The 27,184-nt window shown below is 37.9% G+C and overlaps 1 protein-coding gene across 7 annotated transcripts in view; it reads right to left on the bottom strand.

Annotated features, from left to right (window-relative positions):
* The window catches only part of TRIO (trio Rho guanine nucleotide exchange factor), a 534,181-nt gene that overhangs the window by 208,989 nt on the left and 298,008 nt on the right, over window positions 1–27,184 (bottom strand). For all 7 annotated transcript variants that reach the window (XM_069101424.1, XM_069101423.1, XM_069101425.1 and 4 more), the window contains one exon: window positions 16,058–16,180. In XM_069101424.1, coding sequence (XP_068957525.1) covers window positions 16,058–16,180 — 123 coding nt within the window. The remainder of the gene's footprint in view (window positions 1–16,057; window positions 16,181–27,184) is intronic.

The following is a 27,184-nucleotide window of genomic DNA, read 5'->3' on the forward strand; positions in this document are numbered from 1 at the left end:
AAGGAAGGAAGGAAGGAAGGAAGGAAGGAAGGAAGGAAAGAGAAAGACATGGAAAGAAGTTTTTCCAAGTCTCTCTTATTGCTAGTGCCATCTTCTAAGAGTACCTCTAATTTAGAATTTAGCCTGCACATTTACTTGTTAACATGCTGTCTCCCCCCATTAGACTATAAACTCCTAGAGGGGAGGGACTGCTTTTGTACTTCTTTCCATCCTCAGAATTTATCACAGTGGCTGGCACTGAAGTAAGTGTTTAATCAATGTTTATTGACTGATTAGACGATGGATGGAAGCTGGGAAAAGACTTGAGGCAGGGGGAATAATCAGAAGGTTTCTGAAATAGTCTGAGGAGGAGATAAAGAAAGCCCAAACCAGGGCTATGATTATGTGAATGGAGAGGAGATAGATATGAAAGATGTATAAATCTGATCATAGAACCACGTGTTTTAAACTATTTTTCAAATTGTGCTGATGGATCTAGAGCACTAATTCATTCCCATTCTCTTGCCTGATCTGTGCTATGAACAATGATATACATTTGCAAGATGACTGATTTCAGACCTGAAAATTGTACTGAGTCAGGTGAGGAAGGAGTTCAAAGCTGTGGAAAGAACACATGTTCTGGGGCACGGAATGCTGCAAAGATTAACTATGTATTTTGGTCAGGACTTAGAATTCCAGCCTTCTGACTCAGTCCAGGGCTCTTCCCATATGGGACACCCCACCTGAATCTTTTTTGAGTGTCAGCTGATATGCATTAGTCAGCTTGACAGTCAGACAGGCAGTTGAAGCCATGAACAAAGAAAATCTCTTGACTTATTACAACCTTGTCAGAATTCATTCCAGTTCTACTGAATTCCTGTGACTCCTGGATTCTGGCTTTCAGTCAGCAGCTTTCTCAGCACTTTTATTGGTAGCTCCTACCAGTGTTATTATGGACTGACTTCTCCACAAAAATCACAGCCTAACATTTGCAAGAGACAGGCTTGACTATATTATAACACCTTTTGCAAATGAAGAATCCTTCTGTAATCACATTAATTTTAAAAATTAATTTAGAATTTACACAGTGCTACTGGCCCTGGAGTCAGGAGGACCTGAGTTCAAATCCAGCCTTAGACACTTATTAGCTGTGTGACCTTGTGCAAGTCACTTAACCCCACCCCCAAAAAAAGAATTTACTGTGACAACACTGCAAAATAAAACAACTCTGAAAGGCTCTAGGACTAAGATCAATTCACTAACCAATCATAATTTTCAAGAAGATTCCTAATGAAATATTCCTCCTCCCACTGCTTGGCAAAAGGTGATGGACTGAAGGGGCAGAATAAGACATACATTTTTAGATACAGTAAATGTATTTATTTGTCTTGCTTGTTTTGAATTATTATGTGTTATAATGAAGGGCTTTGATTTAGGGTGGGGATCAGAGGGTGCTGGAATTGAAAGGTAGTGACAGAGATTAGAAAAGACAAGAAAAAAAAGTACCCATGAAACATTTTAATATGCTTAAAAGAGTTTTAAACCACACCTAAGAGAAGTTTGGTTTGATACAGAATCCTCTTTTCTTGTTCTCTCTATATTGAAATGTTTTATGTTTGTTAAGTTCAGAATAAAACAGAACATTTTTTAAAAATTAAAAATAAGTTGTTGTTTTTTTATAGCAGGTAGGGATTCAACTGAAAAAACTCAGAAATAAAGGAATTAAATGACAAAAGTCAAAACTGACCTTAGACCTATTGCAATCTGAAGTCACTCTGATTTCTCTTTCTAGTATAATACACAAAGGGTGGCCAATTACAATTCAGTGGTGAGGATAGGTAGCATTTGACTACTGAACTCCAGAGAATATTATATATTAGCAAGCTTCTATTTTACTGCTTGACTGGTTTGTGTGCTTTTTTAAAGAAAATATCCAAAAGCTTTTTGCTTTTTGGAGGGTGAAGGGAACAAATACAGAAACTGATTAACATAAGAGAAATGATGGTAAAGGTCAAGTTAACTTGAAAACTAAATGGCAGATCCCAGTGACCCAGGTGTTACCACGGAAAACTACCACAGAAAAAGAGGAAATGGCAGGAGATTGAAGTCAGAAGACCTGACTCTTACTAGGTGTGTGAGACAAGGCAAGACATATCACCTTTCTAAGCTTCAGTTTGCCCAGCTATTAGATCGGGATAATAATATGCATTTTGCTTATTAATATTCGCAGAATTTTTGTGAGAAAAAGACTCATAAACTGCAAAGCATCATGTCAATGTATGCTAATCTTATCACTGTCATAATCATATGGGGTACTTCCCCATCTCCCCAAATTTCTCTGTAGGCATTCTGTAGATAGTTTTATGAGCACATGTAGCTTCTCCTCTCCTTAATCGAATGAAGCTCCTTGTGGGTAAGGATTGTTTTACTTTTATCTCTGTGTTTCTAGTGAATAGCACTTAGTAAATGCCAATGCAGCCCAACAATACTAGAAAACTAGACTCCATGGTCATCTTTCATCACTGGAGTATCTATGTACTAGATATTTGTAGGAAGAGTACAATAATATGGGGAGCTGAATATCCCACTGCAGAAATGAAAAGTGTCTGTAGGTATCTATATGTGTATGCATTTATATATGTGTATATATGTATGTGTACGTACACATATAAAACACTGAGCACTGAAAAGTATATTGAGAATATTTTTGGATAGTATGATAAATCAGTTGCTCCCTGGATTACCCAGCACTCTTAGACAACAAGATGCACATTTTTATTTCTATAAAGACTTGGATTTTTTTAAATACAGAATTATTTGAGCATGTTTTGCCCAGAGAAAAGAAAACTTAAGGACACAAAAGCACCATGTATCTGTATATCCACAGACCTGACCCTGCTTCTTTCTGACCATCTTGTTGCCACCCACTCATCAGTAGTGCACTTATAGTCACCAGCCACCAAAATCTTCCCATTCCCAAGGCTTCCAGAAAAGGTTTGTCAACTGATAGTCCTAAACTTCATTCTTGGTTTTCCTGTAACATCTCTGACTTTACATCTTGATCTCTATGACTTCCCAGACCAAAACACCTTCCTCTAGTCACTATTCCCCTTTATTAGAATATAAATAATCCCTTGGGGACAGGGATTGTCTTTTGTATTTTTATCCCCAGACTTTAACATCGCCTTTCGCACATGGTGCTAATAAATGCTTCTATATTCATCTATTCAATCAGTCAAATAACTGTTTAACCTCTTTACCCTGGGAGGTCACTCCGTCTCTGGACTGCTCACAGTGGAAGCCTCACAGCCACTGAGGCTTCACCTTCTGAATGCCTAACTCCCCCCCAAACCTCCACTTTACCCAGAAGGCCAAGGCTAAAGATGTCTTCATCCTTCTTCAGTCCCAGCTGCTAACTCATCTCCACAAGACTTTCTCTACCAAGCTCACCACACCCTGCTTCTTCTTCCCCTTCAGATAACTCCTTTTTAAGTGTAATCTTCCCTATTAGACTGTCAATTCCTTGAAGGCAAAGACTGACTTTCATTTTCTATTGGTATTCCCAGGGTTTAGTACACAGTAAGTGCCCAAAGAATACTTGTAGACTATTTTTAGACTTTCACTTTGTATTGATCCTCCAATCCCCTGACCAGAAGACCTGGCTTTCAACTTAACTTGAGAGGATCAAAATTATCCCACTATGTCAACAAAGTATCAACAACAGATAACCTCTCCAAATCCAAAGTGATAATGAGGTGTAAAATGAAACTAAAACCAATATAATGAGCTCCTTTCACTTTTCTTTTCCCCTGGACTACAAAATACACCCCCTCTCAGATTCAGAGGCAAAGGGACTCACTTATTTTCTGAGATTAGACCCTTTCACCAACCTCTATTATCTCCTCTCTCTCTCCAATATCTCTAATCTCTCTCTTTCTGCTGGTACCTTTACTTCAACCTTTAAAAATATGCAGGTTCTGTTTCCCTTGGGAAAAAAAATTAACTTAATCTTGTTGCACATTCTAAATTTTTGCCTTGCTTTGCTGGGGAAAAAGAGGTGGAGAGGAAGAGTCCAGACCTATAATTCCATCCAACAGGAAAATCCCAATGTGGAAAATTCTTTTTTTTTTTTTTTTAAAGCAATTGGGGTTAAGTAACTTGCTCAAGGTTACACGGCCAGTTATTTTGTGTGGGTGCCAAGTATCTGAGGCCGGAACTTATCTCGGGTTTCCCAATGCTGGGGCCAGCGCTCTTACTCACTGCGCCACCTGGCCACCCCAAAGACTCTTTTTTTTTTTTTTTGCTTTTTGGAGGGGGGAAGGTAGGGCAATTGGGGCCAAGTGACTTACCCAAGGTCACATGGCCAGTTTTTGTGTGTGTTAAGTGTCTGAGGCTGGATTTGAACCCAGGTCCTCCCGACTCCAAGGCCGGTACTCTACCCACTGAGCCAACTAGCCACCCTGGAAAATTCTTATAGTCTTAGTTCCCTTGGGGAAGTGAGAAGCAATCTGTCCATGGTCACACAGCTAAAGATGGGTCTCAACAGGACAGCACCATATGGCCTCTCTAGATACATTCTATTTTTCTCCTTTCACTATTAAAATTCTTACTTAAATGCAAAATGCCTATACATATTCCCATCCAACTCCACTTAATTTTTAAATGGTTTATTGGTAGTTGCCTTTACATCAGTCTTCTCACCCTTTTCCAAGACTGAACACTCCTTTTTGACAGAGAAAAGCAATTTAAAAATTTCTATATGAGGGCATCTGACAATATACATGATATTCTATAGTAACAGTCTCCACCCTCTTTGCCATGAAGGAGGCACATTTCGTTATCTGCTGTCTGAGAATTTCATTAGTTTTCAATTTTCTTCGTAGGGTTATTTTCCCTTACTTTGTTGCAGTCACTGTGTATATTACTCTCTTGGTTCTGCTTAATAACACAAACCTTCCCACATGTCTCTGAATTAATTTTTCACTTATTACTAAACAATAATATTCCAATATATTCATAAACCATAGTTTGTTCAATCACCATTCTCCAATCAATCAATACTCATTTATTTCCAGTTCTTTGCTGTAACAGAGTTGCCATGAATATTTTTGCATGGATTGGACCTTTATTTTTGTCCCATTGGCTTAAATTAAAAAAAAAAATTCTTATTGATAACATTTCCACACTAATTATAAATGAAACATGAAACTCTATTCTATTTAGCTTGTACTTTTAAAAGAATATTGTAAATTCAACATGTTAGTTTCAACTTGTTAGTCTTTCTTATCTTTATCTTCTTCTAAACCTCCTGTTCTGTGTATTATTCCCTATTCCTCCCTCTACCCTCATAGGAACTAAAATTAGGTCAATATTAATTTTGCTTGTGGATAAGGCACAATCAATCAACTGCCCTATGACTCTACTAACTATCTCAATGATGTCCTTAAGGAAAACACCCTTCCTTGGCCCCTATATGATTTTTATTCCCCCTATTACAATGTATGTTCCTTGAGGGTAGAGACTGTCTTACTTTTGTACTTGCATCACCAGTGCGCCTAGTTCAGTGCTTTTAATTCATTTTTTCACATATCTTATAATCCTTTGTGGAGATCTTAGGAGCTTAGCATAGTCTCTGACAAACAGTAGATACTTAAAATGCTTTGCTGGTTGACTGACTTGATTTCTCCTTTGAATTTACCTCACTAGGCCTTTTATCATTTTTGTCATGTACATGTCTTTCTTCCCCTACCGTTTTGATAGGGTATCAGTTCCTCAGGGGAATTGATATTCTATAAATGTGTTAAGTACAATCATAGGTTCTAGGATTAGGAAGTACCTTAAAAATCATCTTAGTTCAATATCTTCATTTTATAGATGAGGAAACTGATATTCAGAGAATTTAATTAAGTGGTTTGCCCATGGTTACACAGAAAGTAAGCAGCACAGATGAGATTTAAGCCCAGGACTTATTCCAAATGAATGCCCTTTCTGGTATAACATGCAATCTCCCACTGGAATAAATGTGAAAGATGACTAATTTAAATTAGACATTTAGAAGCATACATCTTGGTATACTTGGATTTAAAAAAAAAAATTACCTCATCACCTTGCTACTTCCATTTGACTTTGAAACTCACAGTATGCCCAGAAGCAACAAATGCTTATCCCCCATAAATCTTAGTGGTGGGGGTGGGGAGAGGGAGTAACTTGAGAGCTCCTCATTTTCCACTATAGTATGGGCCCCAATGAATCTTCTTAAACTTTTTAATTCTCACCAGTTTGTCTTAGCCTAAACCCCAAGTTGAAGAGAGTCCCATTGGATCTGGTTCAAAGAAATCAATGAAAATCCCTTGGATGGGAATTGTAGAACTAACCTACTCCCACTAGAAGTTCCCTGGTCATTAGGTCACAGGGGTTCCCCTAAGGCCATCCAGTAAACACAGTCACAAATACAAAAAAAAAGTAACTACAAAAGTAGCCTTGGGCCACTCAGGAAATTTTGTCTTAGCAGCAAATTGCAGTTATAACCCAAGGGAAATTACTGAACTCTCAGGTTAGTGGGACTATATTGGGTTAGTGCCACAAATACATGCAAATCACTACTATATCCTAATCTGCTATATTTTCCCTCAAATTCTAAAATTCTTATGGGTAAAATTTAAGTCTTGAGAGTTCTAGGTTTTTTTAGAGGGAGATTTCTAAAGAAAAAAAATAGGTAAGGAAGTTGAGTACAAGGGCTGAGCCTGTGAAAGAAAATAAATATCTATTTGAAAGAAATTCTTGATAGCAAATACTGTTTGCCTTAAGAGTCTCTCATTAACAACTTGTCATCAAATAATAGAACTTCTGCAGATAAGCTACTCTACAAGCATGGTATTTTATAGCCACATAAAAATGTGCTTAACCCCAAAAGGGTAATGTGCTGTACACTATAAAAACTTTATCATCTGTAGCAAATCAGAAATTTTTAAAACAGTTGGAATGTGAAAACACATTCTACAAGCCCATGACCTCTCAAAAAAAGATGAAAGGACTGAAGTAGGGGCAGGGAATGAATATGAAATTAAATTCTCATCCAGTTTAATGTGTGTAAATGCAGAATAACAGTAAAACTTGCCAATTTCTGGTTTACTTATTTCCCTGAAGTTATAAGATATTTAAATGGTATGAATAGGAAGTTAATCGAAATGACCAAATTATTAAGAGAATAATATTGGGAGAAATGGTAGAATTATTTTACCCTAACTGGGAAATAGGATGAGTTGCTTTGGGGACAATGGGTGAAGAGAGAGGTAAACTCAAAGAATGACCTCATAATTCTTGAAGTAAGATGTCCCAGAGATTTACTATCACAGACATGGGAAGTGTTATTAAAATCGGCTCTTTCTGTTTTACAGCTTTGGGCACTATGCTTCCTGATCTACTACCTGTGTTTTGAAAAATTAAAATAATGCTGGGTTGGATAACTATTTGGTTGATAAGAGGAATGTTTATCTTGGCTCTTTTCTTCTAGAATGTTGGTCTGCAAAAGTTACATAGAGAATTGCACATTTCTTATCTCAGAAAGGGATATGAAAGAAGTAGGAGTAGGCAACTGGTCAGAAACTTACTTGGTTCTCAGTCATTCACAAGGATATATCTGTTTGAAACTATTTGTATGATGCAAGAAAAAGGAATGGCATTTCATTTGCTGCATAAACTAACTGATGCCTTTTTTTTATCTGACTGCCAGGGACGTCTGCAACAAATCCTGAAACTTGGGACACTCAACATGGAGCACATATATGCCATTGCTTCATCTTAGCTATGTCTAAATATAAGGTTTTTGCCAGGGTTCTCATTTTTAGCATACTAGAATTATGTCGTACAGTATTTATTTTTGGTCCATTTTAAAGGAATTAAACTGATGACACTTTTACTACTTATTTTATTGACTCTGCCACCCCTCATATTATGAATGAAAAAACTGAATATAGCAAATTTTCCATTTAATTCAGTTACATGAAATACTGGGGGAAAAAAAGTTAGGTTCATTCATTCAACAACCATTTATTAAGTGCCTACTATGTACCAGGCTTTGTACTAGGTGGTAAGAATGCAAAGAGGTGCAAAATATAGTCCTTGCTTCCAAGAAGTTAACAGTCTAAAGAGAGAGACAGCACTCAATACCATACATACAAACAAGATGAAGGCAGGATACACTGGAGGTAATCAGCAGAGGGATGAAACTAGCAATAAGGGAAATCAGGAAAAGTTTCTTACAGAAGTTAAGATTTTAGGGGCAGCTAGGTGGCGCAATGAGTGGGGCGGCTAGGTGGCGCAATGAGTGGGGCGGCTAGGTGGCGCAGTGAGTAGAGCGCAGGCCCTGGAGTCAGGAGGACGGGAGTTCGGTTCCAGTCTCAGACACTTAACACACACACACACACACACACACACACACACACACACACACAAAACTAGCTGTGTAACCTTGGGCAAGTTACTTAACTCCAATTGCCCTCCAAAAAGGCAAAAAAAAAAAGTTAAGAGTTTAGATGGGACTTAAAGGAAGCCAAGAGATAGATATGAGGAGGTAGAGAATTCCAGGCATGGGAGGCAGCCAGTGGAAATGCATAAAGGCAGGAGATAGAGGGTCTTGTGAGAGGAATAGCAAGAAGCCCAGCCTTTCAGAAAACTAGAAAGGTAAAGGAAGGTTGCTTCCAGGGAAGGGAGTCTGTGGGAAAGTCAGTTAAGTCAATAAACATTTAGTAAGCACCTACTATATGTCAGGCAATGTACAAAGTGTTATGGATTAAAAAAAAAAGACAAAAAACAATCCCGGCTCCCAAGGAGCTCCTAATAGAATGGGAGGAGACAGCAATCATATACAAATGTGACACAGGTACTCAGACTTTCCAAGTACAGGTATAAGGCCCTCCACTTTCCATCTGCTTTCATGAGCTCTGTTTTTTTGAGTAGAGCTGAAGACCTCTTCTGCACTGGTAAAGTGAAGGGCAAGATCATACTAGAGTAGTGAGAAAAGGAATATATACAAAAGAAAGATTACTTAACCACAAGACCTTAGGTTTCGTAATTTCTAGCTTCTGAGGATTCTTTTTAAAAGAGAGGCTTAGAGCCTAACAGACAGCTGGAGAAAGGACCATATTGGTGAATGGGGTAAACATATTCAGGACTTAACTGTCAAAGATCTTCCTCTATCAATGTGTTTCCTTTTTTCTCTCATTACCACTAAAGGCAAATGTTCATCATGATTGGTCAATGTAACCTGGATCTTAGAAGGTTCCAAAGGGTTTAACATTTTTATCAATGACATGGATAAAGGCATAGATGGTATGTTTATCAAATTTGCAGATGACAGAAAGGTGGGAGTGATAACTACAACAGTGAGCAACCAATTCAAGATCCAAAAGGATGCTGACAGGCCAGGTCACTGAATAGAATATAAGAAGATGAAATTCAATATGGATAAATGTAAAGCCTTACCCTTGGGTGCAAAAAATCAATTTCACAAATACAGGATGAGTGAGGCATAGACAGAAAGTGGTAGTTCTGCCATGGAGATTTTGGAGGACTCTATGTTCAACAAGTTAGTTATGTGATACTGTACTTGAGCTGAATTAAGAGGGACACAACTTACTGGAATAATGAGTCACTATCAGACCACATATGGAGTACCATGTTCAGTATTGGGTGCCACATTTAAGAAGGATATGGACAGGCTAGCAAGAGTCCAGAGAAAAGCAACCAAAATGGTTCAAAGCCTCGAGTCTGTATCAGGAGGACTGACTAAAGAAAGTGGGTATGTTTAGCCTGGAGAACAGGAGACTAAGAGAGAACATGATAACTGTCTTTTAAGTATCTGAAGGGTTTTCATGTGGAAGAGAAAACAGACTTGCTTTGTCAAGGAGACCAATTTCTATTTAGGGTCAGGAAAAACTTACTAACAATTAGAGCTGTCAAAATGGGGGATGGGCTGCCAACAGTGATGGTGAATTCCCTCTCCTTGGAGGTCTTAAAGTAGAAAAATGGATGACTCTGTCAGGTAACTTACAGTGGGAAATCTTTTGGTGTAGGGGTTAGACCAGAGGGCCACCGAGGTCTCTTCCAACTCTGAAATGGTATGTTTTTGCTTCCTGATTAATCACCAACAAATTCTTTTGCACCTGCATTTAAAGTACCTCTGGAATCAGGTTGTGCTCAGTGACAAATACAGTCCCCAAACACAGACTTTAAAAATCTTTTACACAAGCACATGCCCACTTCAATTTGTTTTGACAGAAAGCAGGCAAGGACCGGAAGGGTGAGAGGGGGCATCTGCTGAGGTAATTTATCTTAGTGTGCTTCATTTCTCCTATGATGAAGAAAGAATAATGTTAGTTTGTCGTTTGCCAAAGACATGGGGATTTTTCAGTGAATGAATGGTACTATAAATACACAGCATTATTCTGCCCTGCTGCTGAGGACACTGCCTGTCTAGACAGCATCTATATGCCACATCTTAATAAAACCAGAGCTCCTAGTTGAGTTGTCTGAGCACCATGAGGTCATCGGGATGGAAATACTGCCCCAAATAAAATCATTATTAAACAAAGGATGATCAGATAGAGAAGTTCATCATATTTTCACAGAACATTATAATTGGAAGGGATAGTTTGATAACCCTCAGTTTGAAAATGAGGGTGCTGAGATTCAAAACAAACACACACCCACGTACATATATATATGTATATATATATATATATATATATATACATATACACACACACACACACACACACACACACACACACACACAAACACATTTACCTCTCTTTGTATTCCCATTGCTTGGCACAGAGTAGGTGCTTAGTAAATGCTTGCTGACTAGTTTTTATGTCTAAATCTAGTATGTACTAATTTATGATGCTGGAATATTTTGTTTCTGACTTCAAAGAGAAGCATTTTCCCAGTGGGGTGGAGGTGAGAAGGAAAGATCAAACAGGTAATAAGTAGCTGAGCAAGGATTTGAACTCAGGTCTTACTGAATCCAAGTTCTTCTAGTACATCATACTCCCAACTCCTCTTAGCCTTATTTTAATCGCTGGTCTTCATCTGTGGACCAAAACGCAAAGACTTCAAAAATCTTCAACACGAGAAAAGGTCAGATGAGGTTTCTTTTCTACAGGTAGTTGATGTGCCTTTGCCTAGACTGAACTCTGGGCTTGAAATGTTACCTCTTCTCAACTTCACCTCTTAGCAGGCCAATCCCCTTCCAAGCTCAACTACAACAACATCTCTTACATAAAGCCCTTTCCTGCCTCACCACCCCAGACCAGCTGTTACTGCTTCTCCTTGATGAAGTTACCTTGCATTTACTTTGCATCTATTTATATGAATACATGTTGTTTTTATTTTTGTCTTTGTAACCACAGCACCAATTAGCCTAGAGCTTGGTGCAAAGGCATTTAAAAACTGCTTGTTGGTTGATACCACACTTTGGGAATATCAAGACTTCTGACAAATGTCCCCTTTCCAAGGGATTACTTTAAGTCCCCTCCTCCCCATAAATGGTATTAGGTTAGGATTTTTCATGAGATTGATCAAGTAACCATAAAAACATTATAATCTCTTATACACTTCTGAGGTACCACACTTTCACTCAAGAAATAATTGTGTAGGCATGTTATTATTATGTGCTATCGTTTCTGCTTTAAACACGAAAAAATCCTTCAGTGCCTCAATGGAGCCAATAGGTAATCCTGGATTTTCGAAGCCTGTCAAAAGCTGAACAAGCTTATGTCCCAACCACACTGATGTGTTACCTGAAGTCTAGTAAGTTCAGGGACGTACATCTCTAGAAGGCTGCCTAACACATGAGAGATTCATTCAGCCATCCCAACCCAGGAAATAGGCAATTTAGGCATGGAGGGGGGAGCACTATTTGAATCAGCAGTGGGAACCAATGATGCAAAGACCTCCAGGTATGAAATTCATACCTATGGGGGTGAAATCATGGCTCCTGTGCATGTGTCAACAGGGGAAAAGAGACATAATGTCTCAGAATGATTCTGCAAAGAGTAAGATTAGAATATGGCCAGTTTCCAGGACTTTGCTTTGCCTCCTCAACTGCTTGTATGATCTATTTCATTTCTAGTCCCAAATCCTGTTGATATGGTAGAAAGAGTTTTTCCAGTTATTTTTTTATAAGGTATTACATCAAACTGTCTGGACCAGTAAACTCAGCTACAGAGTACATGAGGAAGACCACAGGCCACATCCCCTAAAGAACAATTCCCTTTGCACAGAAGAAAAAAAAACCCAAAATGTGTTCTGCAGCACAGATGACACCTCGAATCCAGTTAACATATAAATGGGTGAATTAACAGAGAAACACAGGTAAAAGGGCAACTATGGGACCTCTGTCTGTCATGACCTGCTGTCTGAGTGTGAATACCTTAGCAAAACATGTCACCAAAAAGTTGCACTAACAAAGTATATTGACTTTCTCATTACAATCAAAGAAAGTGCCATTATCACAAGACAAAGATTAGTGCCTTCCCTCTGGGACATCAATTTATCTTGTGTGGACACAGCGGTTTGCACGTTGTCTTCTCCACTCTGATCTGAGTTCAAATATGACCTCAGACACTTACCAGCTATGTGACCCTGGGCAAGTCACTTACCCTCCATTTGCTTCAGTTTCCTTAACTGTGAAATGAGGACAGGAAGAGTACCTACCTCTTTGAGTTGTTGTGAGGATCACATGAGATAGTTGTGAAGTGCTTCACACAGTGCGTGCTTAATAAATGCTTGCTGACAGATTTTAATGTCTGAATCTGGTATGTTGAAAGTACAAACTAATTTATGATGCTGGCATACTTCATTCTGATTCCAAAGGGGAGCATTTCCCAGGGGGAGTGGAATGGATTTGAGGAAGAAAAAGTGATGAACAGATGTACCAGTCAGGAGCAACAGGAATCCTCTGCAGCTGGACACAAGTACCTCTATGAGGCACCATGATACACAGAGCAAAAAAGAGTAAATCTCACCTGCCCCGAGCCTGGAATAGAGTCCAGCTCCAGAAGGCTGTGGGCCTGTTGGTCTGGACTAGGATGCCTTATTTCTGCCCTGTTTGATGCTCCTAAAGGATCAGATTCAAATGAAACCTTTCCTTAGGTATTTTCCAGGGCAGTTCAAAATGCAGTGGGAGCTGTGTAAGAATTAATTACTGTAACCTTTCCACCTATCTCTCAGATTTCTGAGACTGACTTGGACTGGGAGCAGAACAACCCAGGAGACCAGCTAACTAGAGTAAATTTCTCCACTACTGAGGATTATTTTAATCGAAGACCTCCAACCTCAGAGCCTCCACTGGGTGTTAGAACAGAAGCTGCCCTATGATCAGCTGGTATCATCCTATGAATGCTTTGGTCACAGAACATCCTATCACCACCCAGCATACGGTCACTGGACCATAGCTGACTACTGGTGGAGGATCTTTCTACTACAGATCTAATCAATCCACACAATCGAGTATTTCAGGTTTTTGTGTTTCCCCTGCATGAATCTTAGCTGAGAGAGGCCGCAGAGTTGAGTAGAAGGAGACCTGCACTTAAAATGAAGAGAAATCTGGGCTGAAATCCTGCCTCTGCTTCTTACTAAATGCGCAACCACAGGAAAAGTCACTTAACCTCCGTGAAGCTCAGTTCCACTATCTATAAAAAGAGGAAGACAGTAATACTCCCTGAACAGTTCCTTATAAAAGTGTTGTAAGGATCAAATGAGTTAAGTTTTGTAAAGTGTTGGGTCTGAAGCCAAGAAGACCTGAGTTCAAGTTGAGCCTCACACACTTCCTAGCTATGTGATTTGGGGTATGTAATGGTGCTGCAGTTTGCCTCAGTTTCCTCAACTGTAAATTTGGGATAATAAATGCTCCTACCTCCTAAGGTCATTATGAGGATCAAGTGAGAGAATATTTGTAAAGTGCTTATTAGCACAATGTTTGGTGCATTGCATAGCAGCGACTTAAGAAATCCATCCTTCTTATAAGACAACTCCAAAAGACTAGATGGAAAGGGCTATCCACATCCAGAGAAAAAACTACGGAGTCTGAATGCAGACTGAAGCAAACTACTGCTCTCTCTTTTTTATTTTGTTTTGTTTCGTTCTTCTTTCTCATTTTTCATTCCATTGGTTATAATTCTTCTTTATAACTTGACTAATGTTTAAGGTGAAGGTATTTGTAGATCCTACATTTGATTGCAGGCCACCATAGGGGAAAGGGGAAAGGAGAGGGAAGGGGAGAAAATTTGGCTCTCAAGGGATCGTGGAACTGAATGTTGTAAACTAAAAGTAAATTTTAAAAAAATCTATCCTTCCTTTCTTCTTTCCTTCTTCTTACCTACTATTATAACTGTTAGACTATAAGTTGCCTGAGGCACATTATGTCTTTCTTATCCTGTATAACACCTACCGTAGCACTGGGTACATAAAATAGAATGCCTACTGAGTGGTTCACTAGTACAATAAGAAGTAGGAAGATGCTACAGGCAATCTGCATGGTTATGTTGGGTGAACATTATCATTTCAGTCCAATTCATTAAAGCTCTTTTCAGGCTATGGAACTCATGGTTATATATGAAGTGTTTTTTTCCTTAGGAAAGGAGGCGAGACATTTTAAAAGAGGTGGTTTCTAACTCCCTGTAAGGTGAATCTAAGGATATTTCCTTTGTAAATTAAAGAATACTATCTAGAATGGGACCATTTTGCAATCTCCTACCAGCAGCTTTGTTCCTGCCATTTGGGGCCTAATTACTTTGGAAGCCACAGACTGAATAATTTTACATGCTAGTTTCTTTTGTCCTGAAGAACCCAGACCTATGCTGTATAAAGATGTTGACTTATATTCCTTATATTTCTGTCCTTAATAATTCTTTGCTACTCTTTCTCTATCTTTTGGAAGGGGACCCAAACATGTGATTTCATTGGCTAACTCAAGCCTGCACAACCTGCAGCTCTGCCAAAGGATTTCAGGTATCCTGAGAAAAACTTTTTTTTCTTGGGCTGCCTGAAATCTTTTGGCAGGGCCATAGACTGTACAGGTCTGGTGTAACTCATTCTTGATGAGGAAATTCTTATATCAACATACAGCTACAATTGTTCTGCAATTTAGAGAGTTGTCTGGGGGCAGTGAGTTCAATGACTTGCCTATCAGATTGTGTCAGAGGCAAAGCTTGAAGCCACATCTTCCTGCCTGAAGCTAGCTCTAAATCCCGTAAGCCACGCTGCTTTAGATACTGCTCTCCAATATATTAATGTATTTAGCTAAGCATGGATTGCTTGCTAATCACAGAATCTTAGATACAGGTACTGATGGAACAGTAAATTCTAAAGGGTTCTTCTACAATTCTACTTCCCCTTTCTTTAATCTAGCTGTAGAACCTGTGTTCTGGTAAATTATTTGATAGAAGGGGTGAGAATGCTGGTGGACTGTCCTGTGGTAGGACTAGTGTAGCTAAAGGATAACAATTAACTAACATCTGAAAAGCAACAACCTTCTAGTGGTTTCTTTAATCATGACAATAAGTAAGCTTGTTCTTTAAGTCTGTTCATAAATTCAAGATTCTAGAGCAATTCAGATATTACAAGCAGCGTTCATTTAAAAGATGAGTGAAAGTATTGAGAACTTAACTAGAAACATGGTTCCCTGGACCATACTGGTGACCAGAAGCCAACCACCAAAAACACTCCATCGATGTTTCGGTTTTTCAGATATTATGCTTCATTAAAAAGCTAACCAACTGATCTACTTCCTGCCTCTTGAGGAAGTAACTGAGAGCAAGGATTGGCTCATTCTTTGTATTTGTAGCCCTAGCTCTTAGAACAGTGCCAGGCACATAGAAGGCACTTAATAAATGTTTGTTGATTGAATGAAAATTAAATAAAACCCTCACCAGAAATCATCTTCCAATGCAATGTAAGGCTTTAGATGAGTGTTCAGATAAGCTGAGATAATAACATATAATGTTAAGATACTAATTTAAAAAAAAACAACAAAGAGAACAGCAGGCAGAAGAGACAGTAGAAATAAGTTACTGACCTGTGCTACCTCCTCAAAATCTTCGTGACGTTTCTGCAGTGCTCTGGCCCTGTGGAGGGATTTGCCCACGCCAGTATGCTTGCTTAGAAATGCTTCTCCATGGTTCTCAATCCAGTCCAACACCTAGAATGGAATACAAATAACAGCCCTCATAAACACTTTAATGCTGGTCAATGAAGATTAAATTCTGCCATAGGAAATACTAGTATAAGAAAATACAAATTTGAATGGAAATTCAAGAATGGTGTTGAGATATTGGTATACAATAGGTTTCATAGTCAAATCCTTTATCAGCTTTTCCATTACAGGACTTTAATCAGATCTTACATTAAATGTCACACTAAAAGCAGAAATGTAACTGTTTAGATAGTACATGAGTTATAAAGCTGATAAGATTCAGTTAACTCTGCACTTTGAAAAATAATTTCTAGCTTTGAAAATGAAAATTAACATTCATTTCATGCATTAACAAGGTAACTTCTGACCCACTGTTAGAAAACACAAGCTTATTAAACAGACTACAAGAAAACAAAGAAATAAACCCAAAAGATGATTTAGACCCTCTTTTCTATTTGACCAACAATATGTTCCACAGATTGAGGGTTTTTAGCCACAATTCCATAAACAAATTACTTAAAAATTTTCTCTTCTTTAAATACCACAGCAGTAAATAAGATTAGTAAAAACAAAGACATTAAACTGTTTAATAATGAACAGTCATTCTCATTTATCACTACAACACAATAAATAGTTTTCTTGCTCTCCACCTAAGAAATCATGGATAACTGACTATAACTAAAAAACAATGTTTTTATTATAAAAATTGCATACACCTTCTGACTTATTTTTCTTCCTAAGGTGGTGCAGGTGGATTAAGAACATATAATTGTCATATACAATAAACATCACTAGATTAAAAACGAAGCATTCTGTTTAAATAATTAAATAAAACATTTAACAAAATTACCAAAGCTTGAAAAGTGCAACATATAATATTTAAGTCTGAATAATGATTCAGAATAATTTTGACTATCTTTTTTATTACAGTAAAATTATGAGAGTCAACAGAGGTCATGGAAAATTGGATTGGATATCTTGGTAATATTTGTAACTGTGCTGGCAAATCAAAATGATTCTTTGCCAAAATTTTTAAAAATAGTGACCACAGAGCTAATACCTTATCTTATGGGACTGATAGAGTTTGTAGCATAGGGATAAAGGATCGCCTTATCCTTTGTTAAGTGAGAAATGGAGGTCTCCATGCTCTGTACTGCTGGGGCTGAGTGACAAGTAGGCCTCTGGAGAAAGAGGAAGCAGCTGATAGAAGCTATCTCCATTATTCAGTTAGCTTGCTCTCCATAACATTCTGAACTTCCCCCATGCAAACCAGAGCCAGTGTAATTAACTATCAAGCAGCTATGGGACTATTCTTCAGACATGAGGTAACTTTTACTCATTTAGTCTTTCTCTAAAGTAAATGCCACATGATACATTTGTGATGCTTTAGAATTTTCTGAAATTACTGTCAACATGTGTTGTTGCATAAGCAGAAACAGAGAAGAGGCCGGGTTCTAAAGCCCCAATCTTGATATTCTGATTTCTAGGTTGTTCTCTTGAGGACCTTTAATCTTGGGCTGATTTAGGTTTTCTGTGCAGAAAATAAACCTGTGAGCATATGGGTATTCTGCCTTACACCTGAAACTGGTTACTCAACCCATTTCTGTCAACAACAACCATTTTTCCACACACCTGGAGTCAGAAAATAATACTATAAACATTCCTATTTTTTCACCATGTTCTGCTGGTTCTTCTGTAATGTTTCCTGAATCCATCTTTTACTTTCCATTCTCACTGCCACCACCTTAGGTGACATCCTTGTTACTTCACATCTGGACCACTGCCACAGCATCCTGGCTGGCTTACCTGACCTTTACTGCCAGATGACTGGTTTGTTTATTTTTTCCAAAATATTGCCCTCATCATGTCATTTCCCTGTTCAAAAACTTTCAGTGGATCCCTATTACTGAAGAGAGAAAAGCAACTAGATTAAAGCTGGCATTCAAAGCCCTCTCCATCTGACTCCATTCAACCTGACACCCCCACACACAGCCTCTGCTGAAGTCAGGCCAGTCTACTCATTGTCTCTCCCAGACTATCTCCTGATCCATTCAGCTAAATGCATTCTACGTGCCATGCTCAACCCTGCCTTTCAGACTCTGCTAATGATTCTCCTTGCCTGAAATACCTTCTACAACTCTTACCTACTTATCAATACTTTACCCATCTTTCAGGAAGCCCTGTCTATCACCTTCCAATCACTATAGCCTGGGCTCACACAGGGCTCACTCATAGCTTATACCATTGCTTTTGGTACTTAACTATATATACTGCTGAGGGCTGAGGACAGAATCTTGAAGAACATCTATATGTGCAGGGTAGGAGAAAGAACAGGAATCATCAAAAGACAATGAGAAATAGCAGCTAAGATTAGGAACGGAACCAGGATATTACCCTATCACTGAAGCCACAGTTTTAATAAGGTGAGGATGGAAAAATATCATTGAAGAGATTAAAAAAAAACATAATTACGACAGTGTTGCAAATCAAGGGGGCATATCATGAATTCAAAACCAAATGGAAATCTTTTTGGATTTTTCACTGTTCCTGCATATGTAATAAAGAGGCAGCTCTGTGGCACTTTGAATAGAGTGCTGGGACTGGAATCACAAGGACCTGCGTTCAAATATGACCTGAGACACTTACTAGCTCTGCGGCCTTGAGCAACCCACTTAAACCTCTGTGCGCCTCAGTTCCCTAAAGTGTAAAACAGGAATAATAATAGTACCTACATGGTTGTTGTTAAGTCTAAATGAGATATTATTTGTAAAGCCCTTAGTTTAGCATGCTGCCTGGAAAGTGATAGTCACTTGATAATTTCTTACTCCCTCCCTTCCCTACTTATACCATGATTTCTCATCATTAAAATGACCTTGAAGTATTATACAGTCCTCAGTAGAAAAGGACTAACTATAGCAGCTGAAAAGACTGATGCACAAACTAGTTGATATGCTATAAGCTTATCACAGTATAGAATGTGTCAGGCTGTCAGGAAAGACTCTTGTTGAACTCCAGCAAACCCCTGCCCCTAAGAGAACATTCTGATTCTGAGAAAAGTGGTGAAATTCCACTAGCATGAATCTGGTCTGGGGGGATCACTGCTTACACTTGCTCTGAGGCTCCCTCAAGAGACCAAGTTCTTTCCACAGAAGCAGCATGGCATGATGCCAGCCTTGGGAGTCAGAAGACCTAGGTTCAAGTCTCTCATTTGACATTTACTGTGCACAAATTACTTAATTTCTCTAAACTTCAGTTTTCTACAAAATGAAGATCATAAGTACTACATATTCTACGGGGTTTGTAGTAAGGCTCAAATGAAATAATATAGGTTGTGTTTTACAAACTGTAAAGCACTATGTATTCGTATTCCCCATATGCCCCCACTAGCTAGTTGAGCCCTGCAGCTTTTAATAACTTCTTTCTCTGAACTCTGTAAGTGACCCTCATCTATTAGGCTAGCCCAGAACCAGTTTAATCTCTACTGGAAAACTCTGGGCTGAAGGCAAATTCAGGTCCGTTCTAAGGCTACTCAAGCCTAGTCTCCTGGTCTGGTCCCACACCTTCAAACTTGGCCTAGTAGCAAAATGGCCAATGCACAGATTTTATATGGCCTCCCAGATGACACCCACCATCAGGTTGTTGTGACAGTTTCCAGGTCAAGCCTGGAGTGATACTCAAAGTTGACTCATGGAATGCTGTGTATGATCAAATACAACAAGTCTGTTGTCTTTCCTGTTTAAAAATTCCGTTATTCGTGAGAGTTGAATTTGCACATTATGTCACATCTTTCCTCATCTGAGTAAGCATCCTGAAGAGAGGAACTATATATTGGACTTCCTAGATTCACAGAAATATCTCCCTTTTAAATGCACATGGGTCCTGTCATCAAAGCTGACTGTTGAGTGGCTGTTCATTTAGGGTTAAGCATTTTTTCTCAAAGTTTTAAGGAAACAGATGCCCTCAGCTGGTGCTGCTCTATTAATCACCTGATTTCAAGACACACATAACAAGCAGTTAAATTGTTTATGTGACCGAAAATCCTTTGAGGACACGTTATGAAACCCGGGCACCACTCACTCTGAAAGAAATGTCTCAATGACAACTTCAAGATCTCTTAACCTCCAAGTCTGGATACATTTAATGGAATGTGCCTCTGGGCACAAAGCCAATACCAGGCGGAAGAAAGCTATCAAATATTTTAAGCCTGAAAGGAATGTAAAGAGATGCATAAATAATAGCTATGCTACATTCAACTTTTAAAATTTGACAGAAAGCCCACAAAGCCTATTTCATTCTTCTTAGTTACAACACATTCTGTCTACCCTGCATTTTTTATGTATCCGGTGCTTTTGTAAGACAGAAAAAAGGAGTAAGTCATTAGCAAAATGGACAGTTAAGTGGCTCAGTGGATAGAGTGTAGGGCATAGAGACTGGCAGATGAGTTCAAATCCAGTCAGACAATAGCTTTGTGACACTGGGCAAGTCACTTAACCTTTGTTTTGCTTCGGTCTCCTCATCTGTAAAATAGGGATAATAACAGTACCTACCTCTAAGGGATGCGGAAAAGAACAAATGAGATAATATTTGTAAAGCCCAGCATCTAGCACATTGTAGGTGCTATCTAAATGCTAGCTATTGTTATTACTGTTATCACAAACAAAATAAAACAGATAGATGATGAATCCCAGAACAGATTTTACATAAGGCCACAGTTTTGAAAATGAAAAAAGAATAGGAAAATAACAAATCAAGGAAGGTCAGAAGATGATCCTTTTAAATGACAAAATTTCTTTTTTAAAGTTTCAGTGATATAGGATTAGAAAAAGTCAGTTATCAACAGTTTCTCAATATCATCTGAAGTCTTCTTCCTTTATCCCTGACCTCCACAAAAAGAAATTGTAAGTGCCAGTAAATTTCCCACAATGGCAAGAGGAATTCAATCAAGCAGCCAACAATTAGATTTCCAACAAAGACAAAGGAAATTCAGTCCATCAACAAAGGCCTACTATGTGCCAGGCACTGCAAAAAGAAATGTTAAGTGCTAGTAAATTTCCAACGTGACAAGAGGGACTAAATGAAGTAGCCAACAATTAGATTTCCAACAAAGACAAAAGAAATTCAATCCATCAACAAGGGCCTACTATGTGCCAAGCTACAAATACTTTTTTAAAAAGAACACTGAAGTGCCATACAGTGATCTAAAATAATCCAAGACAGTCATGCAATCAAAGATGATATTCAATACCAAGATTTCCCTGGGGATGCTCTGTTTGGCAGTTTGTAATACACTTCCCAGCTTTCCAAAGAATTCCTCATCAACAGTTGTAACTTAAATCTGTCCAAATAACATTTTAAAGAAATGCTTGTTAAATTTTTCAAGCCAAAACATTTGCAGAACAAGGGGTTTCATTCATCAAAGCCCAGGGCTCGGCTGGCTAACCACAGGCATTTCCCAATCTAACTCTTTCCCCCAAGCCAACCAAACTGGAGCCAGAAGCTCTGCTGCCTGCCTATCTGGAAGCCGGGTGACCTTCCCTAACAAAAGGACTCACATCCCAGCTGCTGCTCTTCTCCCAGGCTCGGAGTAGGGTGATAGCTTTCGCCAGGGGCAGAAGAACATGAGAGTGGAGAACAGCCTACATCCTTCCAGGGGCAGTAGACCCAATGCTGACTCCTTTTCCTGTTCAGATTAAGCAGGAAGGAGCAGGATGTGATATGATCTAGGTTCCTCTGTGTTTCATTGCCCTCTAATGGACAAAACAACACCTTCAAAGTTAAGGGCTGCTTTATTAATGCCTAACTCTCATGAGGAGAGCTGTTACAGCTCAGGAGGCTTTTCAACTTCAACCACCATGATGGTGTATAGAATCAAATCATGGAATGCTAGATTTAGGGCTAGAAGAGACCTCTGATGTAGTCTAACCCATTCATTTTACAAAGGAGGAAAGTGAAGCTTGAGGAAGTTGTGATTTTTCCAAGGGGACAAAGCAAATAGGAGCTGACTTGGAATCTGAATACAGGTCCTCTGACTCCAAATTTAACAGTCTTTCCATTGTTCAGCCAGCTTGAAGGCCTGTGGTTTTGCAGTCTGAGAAATATTAAAAGTTTACGTGTCTCACCAGCAATGTTAAGGACTGGATTTTCTTTTAAACAATTTTTATTTTCACTGTTTTGGATGGAGATCTTTTTCAAATCAATAACATAATTTAACCTTTTCTTGATGACAACAGTATCTTGATGACAGTAAACATTAATTATTTCTACAACAAATAGACTCAGCTTACAATATTAAAAGCTATTTTGTCTACTTATGTTTCAACCCCCAGCTATTTCCTCAATGTCCAGAAAATGTTATTTCTTGTTATGTGCTACTTACACTCTTTGGTCCCTATATTATGATTCCAAACCCCATATCCCCCATGAATATTCCCTATATTTTTTTTTCTGTTCATACTCCATGGTGGGCTGGGGAAACCAAGCAGGTTAGAATTGTGTCAAAAAGAAAAATAAATAGGCTCCAAATGAAGTCCTGAAGAGATCTGTTCGTGAGGTTTACAAAATCTATACTATTCCACAGTTTTTATTTGCTTATTAATTCAATTATTTATTGAATTATCAATATCAATAATATCAACAAATATTTATTGAGCAACTGCTATGAACAAAAGATACAAAAAAGGAAGATATAAGGGCAGCTAGGTGATGAAGGGAATAGAGCACCAACCCTGGAGTCAGGAGGACCTGAGTTCAAATTCCGACCCCGACACCTGACACTTACTAGCCATGTGACTTTGGGCAAGTCACTTAACCCCAATTGCCTTTCTTTCTACCCTCCAAAAAATAAAAAAAAGGAAGATGTGATACATCAAGAATTAACTATGTGGCATCAATAAAATATACCATGTGTGTTCTTTATTAACCACTCCCCAAAAGATTATTTGAAAAAAAAAAAGATAAAAAATACTTCGAATATTATTATGTCATCTTTTAGATTGTTGCTTTTAAGGACTTGGGACTAAAAACAACGCTTCACTCATTTGGCATTTGGCAGAAAACAAGTATAATAATTTCAGTGTTCTTTTATTTTTAGGGAATAATTAACAAAAAATAATTCAACTCCCTGTGAAGAATTTGCAGGAGGAATAATGATGTTGATGATGATGATAACACAATAACAATGATAGCTAGCATTTATACAATGCTGTAAAGTTTACAAAGCCATTGCATGTTACTTAATTTGATCCTCACAACAACCCCATTATATAGGTACTATTATTATCCCTGTTTTACAGCACATGGAGCCACAGAGAGGTTAAGTGAATTCCCTAGGGTCACATATAGCTGACAGTGTCTGAAACAAGATTCAAATTCAGGACCTCCTGATCTCAAGTTCATGTTCTATCCACTATGCCAATTAGCTGCCTAGGTGATGAGGGTGTAGATGGCTTTTGATGCATTAGTGGAGGCAGGAGGCACACCAATGAGATCAGAGATACATTCAAGAATGGAAGAAACAAGCCAAATATAAAATACCTTAACTGATGTATTGGAATTTTAAATGGACAATACAATGTATGAGTAAAAATATTCAATTACTAAAGAGGATAAAATGAATTTTCAAAGAATAGACATCTGTGATTTTTAAATAACATTAAATGAAAAGAAATAAAAATAAACACATGGAATTTTTAAAACATTTTTGACATTGAATTTGATTTGTCTCTTTTTATACAACATCAAATCATTTTTCCTGTTGCAAAATATTGACTTCCTCTGTGCTCCACCCTGAATTCTCTATAAAGCTAAAATTAACATATTTTCATTTGTTTTGGTTATTACTTCCTTGTTCAAGCACTATTGGCTTTGATACTTTAAATCATCAGTGATACTATCCATATGTTGGATTATTTTAACTTAAAACTTTTATTTTCTATAAAATGTTTTTGCAAAATCTTGTTAAATTCTTTGGGTGAAACATTTAGAATCCAGGATTTTTAAATTTATTAAATCAAAGCTACCTTCGATTATGTAAAATGAGATAAAGCAATTTGACTGTGATCACTTTCAATTTGCTAAATATAAGTTGGTGAACATTTCATTCTGAAAATGTCATTTCCCAGTGGTTGGCTCTGGGTAACAATCAGTGTGCTGTTATGAATTTGGAAAAAATGAAAATCACAAAATGAACTTGTTTTTTTTCTACAGTTGATATATAAAAAAATTTATTCCATTAGACAGTGTCCCAAAACTCTAAGTGCAATTTTTAAGCTTATATATACTGTTTCTGACTGAGGTGGCCTGAGTATTTGTTTTCTGATATACAAGGGAGTACTTTATTTCAAATAGAAGTGGTCCATTTAGTCATGCTCTTCCATTTTCTAGTAGAGGCCAAGCTAAGCAAAATCACATCATCCATCTCCTCATGGTCACTAATAAATTGGACACAGAAGAAAAAAAATTAGCTGCCAGGAATAGAGGACTGGGGCCTAGATTACTGATGAAGCTTCTTTCCCACAAGGAGCCTGGGAACTGTGCCAGATCAATTATACCAATGGCTCTCTCTTTTTTCCCTTTCCATCTTTTGCTAGGTATCTATCCCTAACCTTAATCCATTTTTTCCAGCTGACATATCTAACTGGTTTTATGCTCTGGGTTTAAATTCTACTACCTGTGTGACTTGTCAATCCATTTTCTTGGGTCGAAATTCCCTAATGCGTAAAATGATGGGGTTGGAACAGATGGTTTGAGGTCCCTTCCAAAGCTAGATCTAGGATTCTATGACCTATAACCCTTCTGCTGCCATCTTTATAAATACTACATAAATCTTAATTCTCCTTCCCAAGGAACACAAATTGTTAATGTAAATTGCCTAAAATGGCCACAGATATCTTCTGGGACTTAAGTAAAATGACAGAATCTATAAATGTTGATTCAAAGGGCTTTGAAGGTATAAAATACTCTGGTGATAAAAAGGAATCAGGGAAGTTTTAGAGTAAAATAGATAAAATCAAGGATAATTTCATAATCAAAACAATGTAGCTGTAATAAGCTTTTTTGATACATACATATTTTCATATGTAATGTTTTAAAAAATATTTAAGATAATATTGGGGGAACGTATCATTGGCATTCAAAATTGTTTATGAAACCCTTAACCACATCACTTGGAACACAATTTATGAAACAATGCATTAGATGATCGCTGAGGTCCTTTCCAGTTAAAAAGTTTTATAATTTAATGAGCATACTGTAATTAGGAAATATAATGGCAGACACCTAGTCTAGCCATATATGACTTCTTCCTGTAAACTTAATTTAAGCTTGTTTAGTAGTATAAATATAGTGGGTCTTCTCCAGTCCAATGCTTCACTGTTATCCCCTGCCCTGGGATCCATAGGCTCTTCATTTCTTTGTCCAATTTAATTTAAAATTAGAATTCAACATATTCCAAAAAAAAAAAAATCATATAATACACAGAGGAGCTTAAAGTAGATAGAATCAGACACCCTCAAAGATAGAAAAGCTAATACTTAGTTGAGCACGGGGAATGGAGAGAAGCATTCAGCAGACAAGAACATGAGACAGGACAGAAAGGTCCTACATTCCAAGTCCTACTTCTGCATAAGCAACATAGGATCATTTCAAGTGGTAAGTTCTCTTTGCTCCATTATTATTTTCTTAGCTATACGTAAACTATGGAGAAAAAAAGAGGAAAGTAAAGAGGTTACAATTAAGAAGGCAGTCTGTCAAATTCCACATCAATTTCCCATTTTTTAAATACCAAAGATCATCCTCTCTCTGGTATGCAAAGTATTAAAAAATTATAAGTTTTAATTATAGATATAATTCTAGAGCATTCAAGATTCTTATGTAGACCAAAAGAGTTCAGTAAATAACAAATATTCTTTGTTGTTACTGAAAGTGTTTATGTTTTACATTCTTACAAATGAATTACTATTCTTAAGCCATATAGAGAGTTTTTAGGGAAGGCAGTGTGGTGTAATGAAAAGATAATCAAAGCAAGTCAGGAGACCTGTATTCAAGTACTAATTCTGCTTCTAACAATGCAACTGTATGAAGGGTCTTACCATCACGTTCTGAATCCACAAACACTGCCTACTCCAGTGCCCCTCCAAAGAAAAATAAGAAACTCTTGGAAGAAACCATTCATTCACATCAAGAGAAACAACCAGAATTTACATTAAGTAGATGGCCAGTACCTGAATTATATGGACTTACTTAGCGAAAGATATTTAATCATTCTGATGAACACACACCTACCTAAACTCATCTTTAGAAGTAAATTGGAAATAAGTTGAGATCATGATCACAGGTGAGGATCTGGAGGAAGTAGTAAGAGTCAGTGAATACCAGTCTGAAACTTCTTTGCTGACCCAATGCTCCTCTGGGAACTGACAACCTAAGGCATTTATGTTAAAGGCTTCAGGGAGATTACTCCTGTTGACATACAGGATAGCTGCCATCAGAGTTGCAAGCAAAACCATCAAGTAAAGGAAGAGAAGTTCCCCTCCCTTTCTTTACAACTCTTTCTCACATCATGGCCTGTCTTCTGACCTACTGTGCCCTACTGCTGGCTCCCGACTGTTCAAATCCCCCCTCATGTAGATTATACTTAATACTGTCCTTTACTAAAGGGCTCCAGGATTCAAAATATCCTCTGGCAACACCTCCTATCCCATCCCACTCCAATTTTTTCCTCTCTCAGCAAAGCAGTTCTTGGTCAGATATTTAACACTTATCTGAAGGTGGTTAAGCAGTTTATTAAAGCAGTTCCCACCAAAGAATTAATGATTGATTAATTATTAAAAGATTGTCTCAACCTTCCCAGGGCTTATTTGCATTTTAAAAGAAAAACTTATTAAGCAAAATGAATCTGAAATGAGTGGGATGTATGTGTGTAAATATGAGCACCCCTACCTTCCCACACCCTCTCTAAGCACAAATGGCAGGATAACAGGAGTTGAGAAATCTGGCACTGCACTTTGGAAA

Source organism: Petaurus breviceps, unplaced genomic scaffold (assembly GCF_028583685.1).
Source record: "Petaurus breviceps papuanus isolate PSGF00001 unplaced genomic scaffold, PetGlider_PUasm1.0 47, whole genome shotgun sequence".
Taxonomy (NCBI): domain Eukaryota; kingdom Metazoa; phylum Chordata; class Mammalia; order Diprotodontia; family Petauridae; genus Petaurus; species Petaurus breviceps.